This window comes from Fukomys damarensis, unplaced genomic scaffold (assembly GCF_012274545.1).
Source record: "Fukomys damarensis isolate Sample0158 unplaced genomic scaffold, DMR_v1.0_HiC HiC_scaffold_14, whole genome shotgun sequence".
Taxonomy (NCBI): Eukaryota; Metazoa; Chordata; class Mammalia; order Rodentia; family Bathyergidae; genus Fukomys; species Fukomys damarensis.
In genome coordinates this window covers 46,433,596-46,450,979 of record NW_022900926.1, presented here as the reverse complement: position 1 = coordinate 46,450,979, position 17,384 = coordinate 46,433,596, and the positions used below count along the sequence as shown (strand labels likewise).

The 17,384-nt window shown below is 34.2% G+C and overlaps 1 protein-coding gene across 3 annotated transcripts in view; it reads right to left on the bottom strand.

Annotated features, from left to right (window-relative positions):
- Positions 1 to 17,384, bottom strand: part of Bckdhb (branched chain keto acid dehydrogenase E1 subunit beta) — a 176,802-nt gene that overhangs the window by 114,420 nt on the left and 44,998 nt on the right. For all 3 annotated transcript variants that reach the window (XM_019208480.1, XM_033763348.1, XM_019208481.1), the window contains 2 exons: positions 16,560 to 16,668; positions 78 to 175 (listed from right to left, as the gene is read on the bottom strand). In XM_019208480.1, the coding sequence (XP_019064025.1) occupies positions 78 to 175; positions 16,560 to 16,668 (207 nt within the window). The remainder of the gene's footprint in view (positions 1 to 77; positions 176 to 16,559; positions 16,669 to 17,384) is intronic.

Below are 17,384 nucleotides of genomic sequence, written 5' to 3'. Positions count from 1 at the left end.
TTTCCACGTATTAGGATTAAAAATGAGAACTTTCAAGCACAACATAGGCTTTAAGAGTTGGGATCACCATTACTAACCTGAGTGCCCCAGGCAACTAGAGTAATATCACTCCCTTCCTGTATGACTTCGGCCTGTGACAGTGGAATATTGTATGGTTCTACAGGAACCTGTTCCACTAAATACAGAATCAGGGAGAAAAATAAAAGGTTAATATTTAAGAAGCTTCTTGTGACAAAGCTTTATCTTTATTTTCTCTTTTCTAAGTTATTTAAATTAGAAATAGCACTATATGGCTGTAAGATACTACTATCTACTCAGGTGAACAAATACAATATATTTGTATAAAATATATCAGCTATTCTGAACAGAAAAAAGTCATTAGAAAGTAAGGACATTTTAATAAAGTATGGGCTTTAGTCAATAACAATGTCTCAGTAACGGCTTATTAACTGTACCAGTTGTACCACACTTATGTAAGACATTAATAATAGGAGAAAGTGTATGTATCATATATGGGAATTCTCTATAATATCTATATTTTGTAAATTTAAAACCATTTTTTAAAGTTAAAACATTGTTAATATAGTGCTAAAACATTATCTGAAATGAATTAAGTTTTGAGAGCAATTTTCTATCAAGTAGCAATTAGACAGTGGCTTAAAAAACAGGGGAGAGGGGCCGGGGATTTAGCTCAGTGTCACCACACCTGCCTTGCAAACACAAGGTCCTGATTTCAATCCCTGGTACCGAGGGAAAAAGCAAAAAACAAAACACAAAACAAAAAAACAGGGTAGGACCAAATTTTTATGTATATTTTACTTTTGCACCATGCATGCATTTATGAACATTTAATCAACTGTAACAGCTGAAACACCTTCATTTTTAAAGCCACCTACAATAGACCTCAAAAAGATAAACTGAATCAACTCAACCAAGCCAGAAAGAACAAACCAGTGGTATACCAAAGAAAACCATTTTATATCTTGCTGTGCAACCAAGTACATTCAATAAAGGACTGAATTAACCTGGAGTGAAATTATAAAGAAAATTTTAAATGAAATTGAGTAGGAAGTTGATGAAACTGCCCAGCTTGGGAAACATTCTTCAGTTCTTCTGAGAGAAATAGAATAGCACAAGAGCTGAGTAAAATTGTCTCTCTCCTTTATTTTCCTGACAGTCCCTTTATTATATTATTTTCTTTTTAACAGAGTATACCAGAGTAAAATGGAAGCAAAAGCCCCCTTTTGCTTCCCATTCCTTCCAACTTCACTGTGCAGAAATAATTAATTCTAACAATTTCCTGAGAATCTAGAAGGCACTGCTTTCACTCCTTCAGTCAAGCTTCCAAATCTTCTTCCTGTATTTGGCAAAACTCCCATCTTAGGAGGCAGGGTCCTTTGTTCACTATAGAAGTGAGTTCCACATACTTGCATTCTAAACTTCCCTTGTGTCCAAGTCAAACGAACAAGCTGTCAATCAAATGCACCTAGATCTGGAAGCTCATGACATGAAAGAGCAGCAATGGTCCAGAATCCACTCCAAAATACTAGAAATGATGGTGGAAAACCCAGAATGCAGGCCCAGTGGTATCAATGACTCAAACTGCAGTGCAGTGCCCACTGGCAGCAACTGGGGCATGTTTGCAGGACCAGTGATTTTTGAACATTGCTCTGAGCCTGACTCTCAGGCACCCCAAAGATCTTTTGAGCTATTTATTATCCTTCAATAAATATTTTCTGCTAATATTGAGCTCAGTTGATTTCATTTGCTTGAAAACTAAGAACTCTGACTGATGGTATATGCTTCCAGATATTTACAATATGCAAGTAGACACAGATGGATAGATGGATGGATAGATGGATGGATGGATGGATAGATAGATAGATAGATAGATAGATAGATAGATAGATAGAGATGATATAGATATACACATACATAGGCCTATCCTTCTGTATCTTTTTTATAAATAGAATCACAGTGTACACACTACTTATAGCCTTTATAAATTCAACTTTTTTTTTCATTTAACAATTTGGCCATGTTTCCATGTTGAAATATAGTTTTTTAACCCCTAAGTAAAAACTACTAAATCTAACAGTGCTATCAGTTGCATACCAAGGAATTTCACTCTGTGTGTGTGTGTGTGTGTGTGTGTGTGTGTGTGTCCACACCAGTAACATCTGATCAGATCAGGTGCATTCAGGGTGATATGGCCATAGAGTAAACCAAAAACATTAATAACCATTACCAGAGAAAATGGCATAGTATTTAAATGGCCAACATGTTTAAATAAAAACCAAAAATGATATAATCTTTTGTAGACAACTCTTGAAGGTAAATAATAAGCCAACAAACCTAAGACATAAGCAGTGGTTGAATATTCATAACTATTCAAATATTTTTAAAAGTTTTTGTGTAGCACACAAACTATGTTGAGTTAAATTCTTATATTAAGCCACAATTTACAAGTCAATTCTTTTGAAAACAACATTTCCTTGAATCACAGCCATACCATTTACTTCTATATTGCCTATCACTGTTTTCTCTTACTATAGCAAAGCTGAGTAGTTGGACCTGACACAAAATGGCCTACAAAACTAAAATATTTACTATCTGCTAGCCCCAAATGTAAAAAGTACTTTTGAAGACTAATTCTACTCCACTCTAAACCTAGTGTTGGATGAATGGATGAATGGATGGATGGATGGACAGACACACAGATGGATAAATAGATGAACAGGGAGCCAGACAACTCAAGATATATTCTACTTAGTAGTTAACCAATGTGAAGGTAAAGAACAATGTTGATAATATGTGATCAAAAATAGCAGACAGGTTCTCTGCCAGGATCAAGTGCTCTGACAGCAAGATCTAAGTCAGTGGATAAGCTCTGAAAGTAGTTCACATTTTGTCTTGCTTATGAAGTAAGTGGCTACCACTCAAAAGCCCAGGCTTTCCTTATAAATCAGATGGCAGCTGGTGATTAACAAATCCCTGGAACACAGGACTCTAAGGGCTGTCACTCCCAAAGAAAAGGGTTGTTATCTTAGCCCACTGTCTTTGAAATGTTGCCAATGAATGACTGCTTTGTTGTCTTAAAGAAATTACCAAGAAAAATAAGCTGTCATTTTTTATGCTGTCATTATTTTAACAATTAAGGAACAACATAACAAAAAATGCTTTATTCTCTATTTTAAAACTATCATGTAGAGAATTAAATCAAGAGAGAGTCTTACATTCTTTTTCTTCTTATTTCGCATTGTCAATTATCTCATTAGGATCTTATGTACTATTATAGTTTTTCAAACCAGAGGGCTACAGGTGTAGGGAAAGTGAGAAGGGTAGGGGAAAGGTAATAAGGGAAAAGAAAAAAATATGAGAAAATGAAAAAATGGAAATAAAGTGATTGTAAACGGGGAGGGGAGGAGGGGGTGAAGGGAGGGCAGGGGTATGGGGAAAAAATGAGAACCAAGAACTGTCATGTAAAGGTACAAGATCCCAATAATGAATGTAACTGTACTGTATGCCTGAAATGTACCAATAAACTCAATTAAAAAATAGAAAAGAGAGTCTTATTTTAACAACTGAAAAAAAAATCTGTACTTAATTTGCATCAGTTTAATCCTGAGAGCAGGAAAATAATATAATATGTTTCAATATGTTATTTATTTATTTAAACTTGGTAAACAAGTCATACTCTCAATTCACTTATAGATTCATCGTATGAATTTGCTTACGTTGGCCATTTTAGCCCCCATCCTCCACCTTTCTTCTTTCAATTTTTCTTTGAGAAGCCATCTTAAAGCTAGATAAAATTCACAGGCATGTTGTAGTTACATTAATTTTAAAGTAAAGGTCTTTATTTCAAATTAGCATAGTAGTATCCCTAATCCATGGCTATGAGCTTTTTGAAAGACCCAGTAAACAGAAGTCAGAGCATAAGTTTTCAAGAGTTGAACAGCACAATATATGGTCACTTTGTAGCTTTCTATGTTAACAGCAGTGAAATTGAGCCCATTCTATTTCACCAAATGCTAATAAGATTCAAATTTTTGCACTAAGGTGCACTCTACAGAGAAATCCTGAAGCACAATATATATACAGTATTGATGAAAATGTACAACTTAAGAAACAAAAAGGAAACAGAAATCTTTTCTAAGTCAAATTATAAAAGATAAAATAATGAGATAGGACAGATTTTAAAATGTACACTACATAATTTCTACATATTTGCTTGCTTGTACATATTGATGTTTTTATACACATACTGCCAATTCTTATAGATTCATGGTATGAATTTGCTTATGTTGGCCATTTTAGCCCCCATCCTCCACCTTTCTTCTTTCAATTTTCCTTTAAGAATCCATCTTAAAGACATTTTTGAAAGAGACAGGATGTACAAATAACATAATTATATGTATTAGTAATATCAATTACTCATTTGATAGTATGTGTACCCAACATGTTCAGCCATCATGTGAGATGCTGGGCTGAAAATGAAAAGGGTAGTCCATGCTACTGAGAAGCACAGACTCAACTGGGACTTATAAAATGTAAGGAGATTATTAGCCAACAAATAAAAACCTATTATCAGCAACAAGAACAAAGTGCTCTAGGAATACAAAGAGAGGCAATCAAATAGGACACAACTGATGGAGGCTTGGAGAAATAAGAGACCTGGCATGAGAGAAAATAAAGAAGGGATTCCATGCTGAATGCTGAAATGCTGAAACTTTATTAAGATATTTGTATAAGTAAATGCTAAAATTTATAAATTATAAATGTCAAAATTTATAAACTATATTCCCACACCTCTAGGAAGCACTTTCCAATTCTTTCAGATTTAATATATTAGTAATTTCTATAGAAAGCATCTGTAAAAAACTAACCACTCACACTTAAATATGCCAGTTTCCCTGTGAAGGGTCATTTCTCCTTCCTGGCACTAATCTCCAGTAATCTCCAGTTTCCCCACAAATGTGAAACTTGGGTGGGGCTTTATTCATATTGCATTTCACATGACAGTGAAAAAAAAATAAAACGTTACATTGATAAAGGGTGTAGAGTATATATCCAAAATGTTAGTTGATGCTGCCTAGTTACTATAGCATATCGAAGTCTCCATACCTGAAAAAAATCTATCTCATTTGTTAGAATTCATAGTCCAGTGAAAGAGAATAGTAAATGGGGCAAATCTGTCAGCTAAAAACCTAGCTCTGACCTTCTAGTTATCTAATTAATTTGGTACTCTCTCACAAAGTATTATGTTAGCTTTTACTCCATTATCCCACCTGTAATCATAGAGACATCATACGAATAGAATGAGGACATATTAAATTAATCATCATGGGCATCTTTTTGTGTTCTTAGGAAGAAAACAGCATTACAATTTAAAATAATTGAATGATGAGTCATTAAGGCAATAAAGAAATTTTTCATTTAGAAAGAATTTTCTTATCCCTATTATTATTTGCTGTATGGCACTGACAGTGTAGAATCCTATTTCTTCATGAAAGAAATTCTGTTTTGAAAATGTTAGAACAAACATAGAAAATGAGGCTACAGATAAGTAATGCAATTGTGAAAGAAGCACAACAACATTCAGGATTATATTTGTAGTTTCCTGACCTTCTGAGATGATTTTAACTATATCCTAAGTGACAAGAAACATAGATTTGAATATTTAAATTTAATATCTATGCATGTCAGGTAGCATTCTGCTAGAAACTCTTGACCACTAAATAAAAACAAAAAATCAACTAACCTGTCAATGTATAAATAAAACATCAGGTCAGAATCTGTAAATACTTCTTGGATATAACCTGGAAACTTGTCATACTGAGCTACTTTGACATGTAAAATGAATTTAAGATTCTAAATATATTCATAAGACATCATATCAGAATATCACATTTTCTTAACAGTGAAAAGTAAAAATATCACCTATTATTTTTAATAGATCAGAAATATCAACTTGAAACAAACCTTAAGTCTGATTTCAACACAAATGCACTTAAAATATATTTCTTCAACAATTATTTGGAAAATCTCACATTTCCAATTTTTTGTATAATGAGATAAATGAGATCTTATCATAATAGTTGGAAAACATATCACAAAATTATAATAATAATTTTGTATGCTTTATTATGAAACTTCCAAATTAGCCTTATTACATTTTTCAGTCTCATGTAATACAGTGTAACAAGGTTTTATGAAACTTATATAGCATATTATAATATGTTATAATTTACATAAATATATTAAGTACATCATAAATATATTTGATATATTATTAAATTTTAATCACACTCATAATAACTTATTCAATTTTCTCAATTTCTTATAGAGGTACTTCCACATACTCTCCAGTATGTTGTTTTACAGTTTAACAAAAGTTCTACAAAATCAATTTTCATCTCTCATGTTTAATATATTTGAAAACCTATAGTAAATATTTTCCAATGTACTGTTTATATAAAAGAGCCACATATGAATTGAATACAAGTTAAATTCGTACAAAGGTGACACTTATTCATCTGCAAGCCAGTGATGGATATAGTCTTGCTGATTCCTGAGATGCCTTCAAGGTATCTTTCTACTTTACAAAGTAATTGGTTTCTTTCTTAAAGGTGCTAATCTCTTTAGCAGCCACACTTTCTTTGGTTCTAATTATACACAGGGATCCTATTGGGACCAAACATATTTTTAAAACTGTTCTGCTCTGCCCTGTGCCTCTAATTTTTACTATAAATCTGACTCAAAACAGCCAGTAACATTCATGCCACAGCCTAAATATTAGGGGAATCTTGAAATATTCTCCATCAGATTACTTAGTCCACTATCCTTTATCTCAGACTCATGCAAAGTCTCAGCATGCAAAAAATATAGATACTTTTTTGCTGAAGCACAACACACATGACCTGCAGTTCAAATGCTAATATGGTCCTGAGACTGGTCTTTACTACCTGCATTCCTGTCAGCATTCTGATCTTCTAAGATGTGATCAAAATCACCCATCAGGCTTTAAGTAAAAGTATTTTACATCTTCTCTATCCAAATCTCCAGACCTTTCCAAACTCTGCCAGCAAACTAATTCCACAAGCTTCTAAATCACATGGTTAGCTATAAGCACAGTAACGACCCTACTCCTGGTACCAATTTTCTGTATTAGCCAGCATTCTCATTCCTGAGGCACAATTCCCAAAATCTACAACTTAAAAGAGGAAGGAAAGGTTTAATTTGCTTACAGTTTTACTCCACGACTGGCTGGCTCCAAGGCAGAAATATTATGGTGGAACTACATGGTAGAACAAAGCTGTTAAGTTCATAGCAACCAGGCAGCAGAACAGGGGAAGACTCCCAAAACAGAAAAGGTGAAGGACCAAAAACAGATCCACAGTTATGCTTCAATGACCCACCCAAGTACACATAGAAGTGTGTTCCACAAATGGCCAAGGTAGACCACAAAGCAAATCAAGTTTAAAACCCACCATAACTGCCAGACTGGCAAAGAAAATACAGTGGTATCTTGGTTTACCCCCCAAAAAAAAAAAAACTTGTTTTATAATTTTAGGGAAGATGGCGGAATTTGCTAATTGAAGCAATGTGAAATAGGCTAATGCAAGCAAACTTTTGCCAAATGCTTTTGTTTGGAACGAAATTGTTTGCAAACAGAAGTGTGTGAACCAACGTATTATTGTAATTGAATACTGAATTAACAGGATATTATGGCTTGTGTCTTGAATGTCCCCCCAAACTCTCATGTAGTCATAGGCAGAGTTCTCTCATAGTGCAATGCTAGGTTCAAGGGCACTAGGATTGAGGGTGTGAGTGCTACCCACCCCAAATAATCTGCATAAAAGGGACAGAAAAACATGGTTGAGGGCCCCTCCCCCACCTTGTTGCTTTTGCTGTTTTCCAATACCATGAACTGCTGCCTTTCTGTCATGTGCTACACTGCATTGGAGACAGCCATTATGGCCTGAATCTTCTACAAACTGTGAACTACATAAACTTTTCCTCCTTTAACTTCAGGTGTTAGTTATTTAGTATCAGCAATGAGAAAACTAAGTCAAGGGACATTTCAATTGCATTTATTCCACATTAGCACACAAGAATTTCAAAGGGAAAAAATCATCTAACGAAAAGAAATATGTTGAGACAAACAATATTGACTATTGTCAATGGTAAAATTGCCCCATTATTTTATGAAATGCTAAGAAAAACTGCCAAATAACTGACACATTTTACAATTATATTTATAATGAAAGAAAAGTAATTAAACAGTGATTATCTATCACCATGATATATGCATGAAAACAAAATATAAGCAAAATAAATTGGCTTAAGCTATTACTACAACTCCTTTCCTTTTAAAGTCTCATTCTTCTTGCTCAGTTTTACATTTACAATCATCAGTGCATATGTTTCTCCATAGAATATGATTTTCTGTGTCACCAAGCACATAAGTGATACAGTACTTTTTAAATGAATTCATACAAGAATTAAAAGATTGCTACTAGGCTTTCAAGATAGATCATTAATTATGTACAACCTGTTTCTGACTCCCATTTCCAAAGACTGTTAAAGGATTGCTATTCCCTAATTTCCCAGCCCTTGCATCTTACCACAGCCTGGCAGAACCTCCTGACTAAATGCATGGTTGTCTTGTGTCTCTGAAATTTTATTCCCATCTGCAGATACCTATTCTATTGGTATTGTAATAGACTTTGATATTTGTATGTGATCAGATACTAGCCCCTGGGTTTGAAAATTGTAAGATACCACTGATTTTAAGTTAAATTCCATTTTCAGAGATATTAAAATGTGAGGAGAAAATAGGTATCTTATCATCAATGAAACCATGAGTTATATATTGAGTATATATATTATATATAAGTAGATGACTTTAAACAATGAAATATTATTATAGATTATAGGTTTTTTTCACATCATAATTTCCAAAACTTGAAAGCAACCAAGATGTCCTTTAGTGAGTAAATAAACTGTGGTATGGCTACAGTGGAATATTTTTCATCACTAAAAAAGAAATGAGTTATCAAGACATGAAGAAAGGTTCAATGCATATTATTAAGAGAAACCATTCAAACGGTTTCATAATACATGATTACAACTATATGACATTCTGAAAAAGAAAATATTATGGAGACCGAAAAAATATTTGGTATGACAGACAATGGTGGATATGTCATAACACATTTGTCTAAACCCACAGAATATGTAAGACCAAGACTGAACCCTACTGTAAATTATGGATTTTAGTAATAATGATTGGTAAATATAGGTTCATCAATTCTAAAAACTACTAACTCTACTTGGGGATGCTACTTGTTACCCAACATTAAATCAAGGCCTAACATTACCAAATAAAGGCATGGTACATTGGCTGCTGACCTGCTTATTGTAGGTACCTGGAGTTTTAAATTCACAATAAAATCTATCCCATATATTTAAGAGTAAAACAGAAATCTGCTTGAACAATCATAAAAGAATAAATACCAAATAAGAAGGTACAATCAAGTCAATGAAAGTTAACAATAAAATATATTTAAGAGTACACCTAAAACATGCCAACAGTATAAACAAGTCATCCAGTGATACAAGATGGGTTTAATGAGCTCCTTCATCTTCTTTTATTACAGTATGATAAAAATTGATGAATGTTTTTTATTACAGTAAAAGACTATCAATTATACCCCTCAAAATATTCCTGCTTGCTTGAAATATTTATCCCATCATTCCTGCCACTTTCAATTACATCTTGTTTATGAAAGACTGAAAAACCAACACAATCCAACCCTCACTGTATTCCCCTGCAATGTGGCATTGCAAGAGAAAATGGAATATATTTGCCCTCCTCTTGAAATTGGTGTTGTTTTTTGACTTGTTCTGGGTAACACACACAATAGCAAAAGGGATGGTATGCAGTTCCTAGAGTAAACTACAAGAGTCAAGGCTCTATTGGGATCTTGGGACCTCTGCTTTCCACCATGTGACAAGCCTGAACCAATCTGTGAGAGGAGGAAGAGATAGGTAGACAAGACCCTAGCAGCCACTTTTCCAATACGTGAGACAGTCATGATTAGATCATGATTAGAGAATCCAGTCCACATCTGATTCTAACTGCAAACATATGAGAAAGGCCAGATAAGACCTGAATGTCCAGTTGTGTGCAGCCAAACTGTTGGCCTGCAAACACCATTGGATTAAGCCACGAAGTTTTAGGAGTGTCTTATTAACAAAATGCATTAGCTCTATAATAAGAAAGTAGGCCTTTTTAAGAAAATAAGATAAAGCATTGTTAACTATTAGTTATAATACAGTTTATGCCAAAATATAACATTATCTGATTTTTCTGCATGTGTATCTTTTCTTTTAATTTTGTGCCTATTTGTCATTTTTAAAATTTATCTTTTAGTATATGCTTGCAGTACACAATGTTTACATTCCTTGTGTGGAGTGTCACATAACAAATCTTAATTACTTTTTCATCCTCTTTCCCTCCGCTCCCCACCCTTCCCTTAATCTTACTCCCCTTCCCATCTGAGAAAGATCTATCTTCCTTCTTCCTACTATCTGCCTTTTATTTTGCTCTTTATTTATATTTTGGGCTTTTAACATAAGAGAAACCATGTGATATTTAAGCTTGTGTGGCTGGTTTATTTCATTTAATATTACGGTCTCAAGGAGCATCTACTTTTCTACAAATGATTCATTTCTTTTTAAGACAGTGTGGTACTTCACTGAGTGTAAATAGAGTACCACATTTTCTTCATCCATTCATCTACTGATGCACAGAGGTTGCTTCCAAGATTTAGCTATTATGAATTATGCTGCTATACACATGAGAGTGCATGTATCACTGAAATACAATGTCTTTAATTTGGGAGGAAGATGCCTCTATGGGGAATAGTAAGGCCAAATGGAATTTCTAGTTTTAATTTTTGAAGGCTCTCCATACTGATTTCCAAATGTTTGTACTAGTTTACATTCCCAACAGCAATGTAGAAGGGCACCTTTATCCCTGAAGCCTTGCCAATATTTATTATTTAATTTCTTCATGGCCATCCTTTCTGGGATAAGATGGAATCTCATAAATATCTATTTTTAATAAGGGGAAAATAAGGCAGTAATTAAATAAGCTTGAAAAGAAAACAGAATTAATAATCATAGTAAAGAAATCAGCTGACATTTAGCACATTTAACCACAACCCTCACATACTAGGTAGGGGAGAAAGTATTTCAGATTCAGTCACTCTGGTGCCGAAACCCACATTCTTTATCAGTTTATTAGACTTCCCTAGGAGTATAGAATGGACACACAGGAAGAAAGTAAATTCAGACTGATCATAAAAAGTGTCCAAACAACCCCCTCCCCAAAAAAGATTACATTGAGGAGATAGGTAACAAGAATATAAGGAATAAAGCAAATGAAAATAATAAAAGTCATATACCAAAGAAGAAATGATAAAATGCATTTTCCATTCAGTCATGAATCTCACCAATATGGTCACAGCAGTTAAACACTAAATTATGATCTGACCAACAATTATACTATAAATAACTCATGAAGATTCTGGAAGCAGGATGCATACATGGAAGAAAATGCACACTGTGCGCTGGGGAAAAGAAGGTGATAAAACAATTAAATTCGCACGTCTTTTAGTATAAAGATTTTGGTTAGTTTGTCAGTACTAGAGACTGAACCCAAGGCCTTCACACTGAGCTATATCCTCAGACCTTTTTTATTTTGGACAGAACCTCACTAAGCAACTAAGATGCCCAGGCTGGGCTTGAACTTTCAATTTTCCTGCCTCAGGTCTGAGTGCTGGGATTACGAGCATGCGTCATCTTGTGCTGGTTAATCTTAATCGTAACTTGACTGGATTAAGACACCTGGAGATGTCGGGAATTTAGCTCAGTGATTCCACCGCCTGCCTCACAAGCGAAAGGACTTAAATTCAATCCCCGGTACCAAAAAAAAGATACCTGGAGAGGTGACTGGATCATGGTGGCCCTGTACTCATCAATGGATTAATCCACTGATGTTCCAGGGGAGTGGAGCGTGCTGTTAGATGGTTGGGCCTAGATGGAGGTGGCAGATCAGTGTGTGGTGGCGGGGGCTGGCTCTGGAGGGTATGGCTCTCAGGGCTCTTTCCAACCTGCTCTGTTTCTAGGCTACTATGAACTAAGCAGCAGGGCTCAGCAAAACCCTCTTCTCATGATGGTTCTGGATTGTAGCCAGCTAACCTCGGACTGAGACCTCCAAAACTGTAAGCCAAATATACCTCTCCTTCCTTAACATTCTGAGCATCAGACATTTTCCCCAGCAACAGGAAAACTAATACAGAAGCTAAAATAAGAAGACTTAAAACATTTTAAAAGTAGATTAAGCACTTTTTTGCTAATATGATGACTATCAAAGAAACTGCTAAAAGTTGAAAGCAGTTGCACACGGTGAGCGAAGCATGGATTTGGTGAAGGGTTAGGTAAGCAACTGTTATTTTCACTTGTAAGATAAGACATGTCTTTTACTATTCTGTATAACTTAATTTAAAACCTAATTAAAATGAATTAAATTTTCTCACTAATGGATTAAATATATTCCTGTCAAAAATTACACCTAGTGTTAAATGTACTAGCTTGCACAAAAACAATCTGCTTAGTGTAAAATACAAAATTATTTCACAAAGAAAAAAATTTTAAGCCTTCTATTATTCAAAAACTACTTAAAATAATGTTCTCTTCAAAATATGTAAGTTCATGAATAATTAATGTATTTGCTTAAAAGTCATTAATATCATTTTGGCCTACTTTTGCATAAAATACATTTTGATTTTTCCAAAACCCGTAGAAATTAGACAGTATATGCTCTGGGCCTTTTAAACTGCTTTGCTTTCTCACTAAAAGAATCACCGATAAAAGCCTTTACTTTAATATCATGATTCAATTAAATAAAACCAATAGTTCAAAAGATATAGGAGGATATCTTTTCCTACAGATGCTTATATCTGGTAACATAACTTGACTCATTAGCTTTCTGAATTATAACCATTTGTATACTTTTGACACTGCCTAGACTGTTCTTTATCATTTTAAAACACTCTCTGCCATTTCAAAAAGAGATTAATTATATTTAAATATCTTAACTAAAATAATCTGGAAACCCAAACATATTATTAGGCTCTTTTTTTCCTGTTCCACTTAGAAGACACTTAGAAGAAGTTTTATATCTATTTATTGTGTATATAAAATAAGTGAAAAATATCCAAGAATATTACTGCATGAAGATTGCATTAATTATGTATTTTAGTTTCAGCCGTAATAGTTTATATAGCTAATGGCTAGACTGAAATCAATCATTTCTATATGGAGTAGACTAGACATGTGGAAGAGAGAGCACAGTTCAGAGGTTCTAGTAGAGATCAGTATATGGGCACAGGTCCAAAAATGAAGGCTTCAGATAGGTCAAAAAGAGTTGAGACAGGGACAATGACTTCCATTCACAAAATGGTTCCGCCAGTTCTCACTCAAAAACAGGGAGACTTAACATTTACAGCTGTCCCTGTCTGTTGGGAAAATGTGACTATGTCTCTCAGTGACTTCATAATGCACAGAAAGCCTCCAAAGCTCCCCAGCTACTACCACACCAGACTGTGACATGTAATTTCTATAAGTATGAACTCAGTGAATTAATCTTATGCAGTGAAGAAATGAATGCAGTATGAATTCAAGCCAAGACTATAGCCATACAGGGATTCCTGCTCTAACACATGGCTAGGGCTTGTGTGTATACAGCTCCATCTCATGAAAGAACACATCACTGTAATTCTTCAGGAAAGTTTCAAATACCAGCATTATTTTTGGGCATGAAACTGCAACAATGGAAGAAGCTCCATTTCATTTATGTTCTTTATTCAATTGTTAAATGAAACGTACAATGGTGTAATACTTAAAAGAGGAGCACCAATCTGGTAAAACATGTTGATTTAAAAACCTAACTCCATCACAGACTACGTCTGTATGCTACAGCAAGTTTCTTAAACTCACTAAATTTGTTTTCTTGTCTGTCAGAAGGGGAAAACACCACCTCATGGGATTCTGTCAAAAGGACTTGGGGGCCAGGGATTTAGCTCAGTGGTTTTGCCACCTGCCTTGAAAGCACAAGGACCAGAGTTCAATCCCCCATACCAAAAAAAAAAAAAAAAAAAGGATTTGGAATCATTAGTGCCAAATAGAGCTGACACCAGGCCTTAGAGCCTGACTACAGCTTTTAATTCTGGCATGGGGACTTAACTTCCTTAATCTTCAGGTTCTTCATCTATAAAATGGTGATAATGAATTTACTTGATGAGGTTGTTGTGAAAATTTAACAGTCCACATGTCTTCACAATACAGCACTAAAGACTAGGTGGATAAATGTGGATCATCTCATCTCATCAACCTTACAAAGTATGATTATGAATAAATAGTAGAGGTTTTTACTTCAGCTACTTGGGCAAAAGTAGCATCCATATTAAATTATGAAAGTCTACAGTTCAGTGTATGAATCCAACTGGAAATATTTTCACCTTAAAAGAGAAGCATCTTTTCTCTAACCAATACTATGCATTATATTAGTCAAAATTGCTTACTATATAAGTCCAGTCTTGGAAATTAAGATTCAAAGTAGATTAAACTTAAAATGAGATTAAATGAAAGGATTCTAGAGAAATTCATTACCAGAGATTACATACAAAAGATTAAAAGATAAGAGTAATTCAGGGCCCCAGTCACCTAGACAGTGCAGCTCTGTCTCCACAAAAAAATTCCCAGAAGTCAGAATGATTGGGATTGCATCTGTACATGCCCACATCCTGAGATCATAGAGGTTAGGGGTAAAGCCCTCAGGACCACATAGAGTGAGCTAAAATGGTAGTCCATGGGGAAAATAAGGGACCCAGAGATACAATGGAAAGATTAATGACAGAGACATGAACTACAATTCTAAGCTAAAGCCTTGCATTTACAACAAGATAACTTCTTTAGATGCCTAATGTGTTAGTTTCCTAAGGAAATATTTGGCTAAAATCTTTAAAATACTTTATTTCAGGAACTATGTTCAGAATGCTAATTGAGATGTGGGAAAATATCTCTCTACCTTAATAAGACTGTAGAAGACAGTTCCCAAAAAACTGAAAACAGTGATGGACATTTGTTCCTCGATAAAGGAGGGAATAAAGTGAAACAGAAGCCCATTTACATGGCCCATAAAAAACTGAATATTCATACAATGGAATGTAACTTCTTCAAACACACTGTACATGCCTCAGATTTTCAGGTGATCTTTTCCTCATCCTTAAGAAACATTTCCCACTGTTCATCAGCAGATAGCCTCCAGCAATATAGTTACATCACAGTATACAGACACTATCTTGGTGAAGATAGAAGCAAGCTACTTTCCTTAGTAACAATTATAATACTTTGACTAACAATAAAAATGTTATTACTTAGTAGTAATAATAATAATAAACATTTATGCAATGTAATGGCAATGTGATTACGTAGTAATCATGTTCTAATATTGTAGATATTGTAGATACTACTTGATAACAATAATGTATATAAATGGACTGCTATTGCACAGTGAGAAAGGAACTAACTACTGACATAAACCACAACATGAATGCATCACACTGACATTAAATTAAACAAAAGGCAAACACAACAGAATATATACTCTGATTTCTTTTATATCCAGCCCCAGAACATGCAAACTTAGAAAGTGGCTAAGTTTGGATCAGGGAGAACAGATTAGCAGGAAGAGATAAGAGGTTTCCAAGTGTGATAAAAATGTTCTATAGCTTGTTTTGGAAAGTGGTTACATAGATTGTCAAAACCCCATCAAATGAACACTGTGCATTTTGTTCCACATAAATTACATCACAAGGAAAACATGTTTTAAATGTAACTGTTCAAGGAAAAGTAATCTGCCAGAGTAAATTTTTGAATTCCAAATGAAATACACTTTAGGCAGAAGAAGTCCTTTGATAGTTAAAACATCCAGTCACAGATAAGTATTTATAGATTTATGATTTTCAGAGCTAAAACGAAGGTGACCAATCAGTTTGCTATAGTCATCCCAGTGTAGTCTTGATACCTTAGCACAGTGTAATTGTTAAATATTCTGATTTACAAGCAGCCCTAACAGTCATTTTAGCCAAAGGGAAATTTAGTACAATGAGCTCTTTCACTTTTTCATTTCAACCCACATTAACTAAGCACCTATAATACAGCGAAACACAGTTCCCTTCTTAGTGCCAGCACTTCACATTGTTTCTTTGTCTCCACACCCAAAATATAAAATAGCTAGCTGGGCTGTCCCTAAGCACAAAATTTATACCTGAGGACCAACTTAATATAGAAGAAATCAATGAGAATTTTTTCCTAAAAGAAGTATATAAATAAATAGGTTATAAAAAAGTTAAAATTTTCTGACCTATGAAAAACAAAGCACATAAAGATATTCACAAATATTAAATAAAGAAAATCTTTACCTGCTGCTCTATAAAGTATTTTAGGTTCAAAAAATATACAAGGATTTTTATCCTCTATGCATGACAGAAGAAGTCCCTTGGCCTGAAAAGGGCTTCTGGGTATAACAACCTGCAAAAACAGATTTTTTAAACACAATTTTAGTAAGATTGCATCCCATTAAAATCTCTTATAAGTGCTGATTTTAAATAATTATGACTAATTAAAAATAGTAATCCATTTATTGTAGCCTAATCACCATTTATTATAAAGTTTACATATCGTTCCTCCAAAATTCCTTTTGTTCAACAAATATTTAGAAGATATCTTCCATTCTGACAACTAAGACATTATTCTTCTTTTAGGAGCTAACTTCCCTACATAAAACTTTAAAAACTTACAAAGAGCACATGTTAAAGTCAAAACAGTGATCAATACCTGTATATACCTATAAAGTAATTTCTTCTAACTCTATACTTCTACTCACAAAATGCATACAACTTTCACCTTTGATTGTATTAATGCCAAAAACCTTCTTTCCCATGAAAAAATATGAATTTTATGATCCACACACTATATTGCCTACTTCTTGCAGAACAAAAAGGAAAGTGCGACTATTTCACACTTTGGGTGACAAAAAAGGACTCCAAGACCCTTTGTTTTGTTTTGTTCGTACTAGGGATTAAACCAAAGGTTCTAACCTACATCCACTTTTTTTAATCCTATTTCTTGAAAAAACGTCTTGATAAGTTGCCCAGACTGGCCTTGAACTTGCAGTCCTCCTGCCTCAGCCTCCCATATGAATTACAGGCATCTTCCCTTATTCAGGACCTTCTTGAGAATGAGGT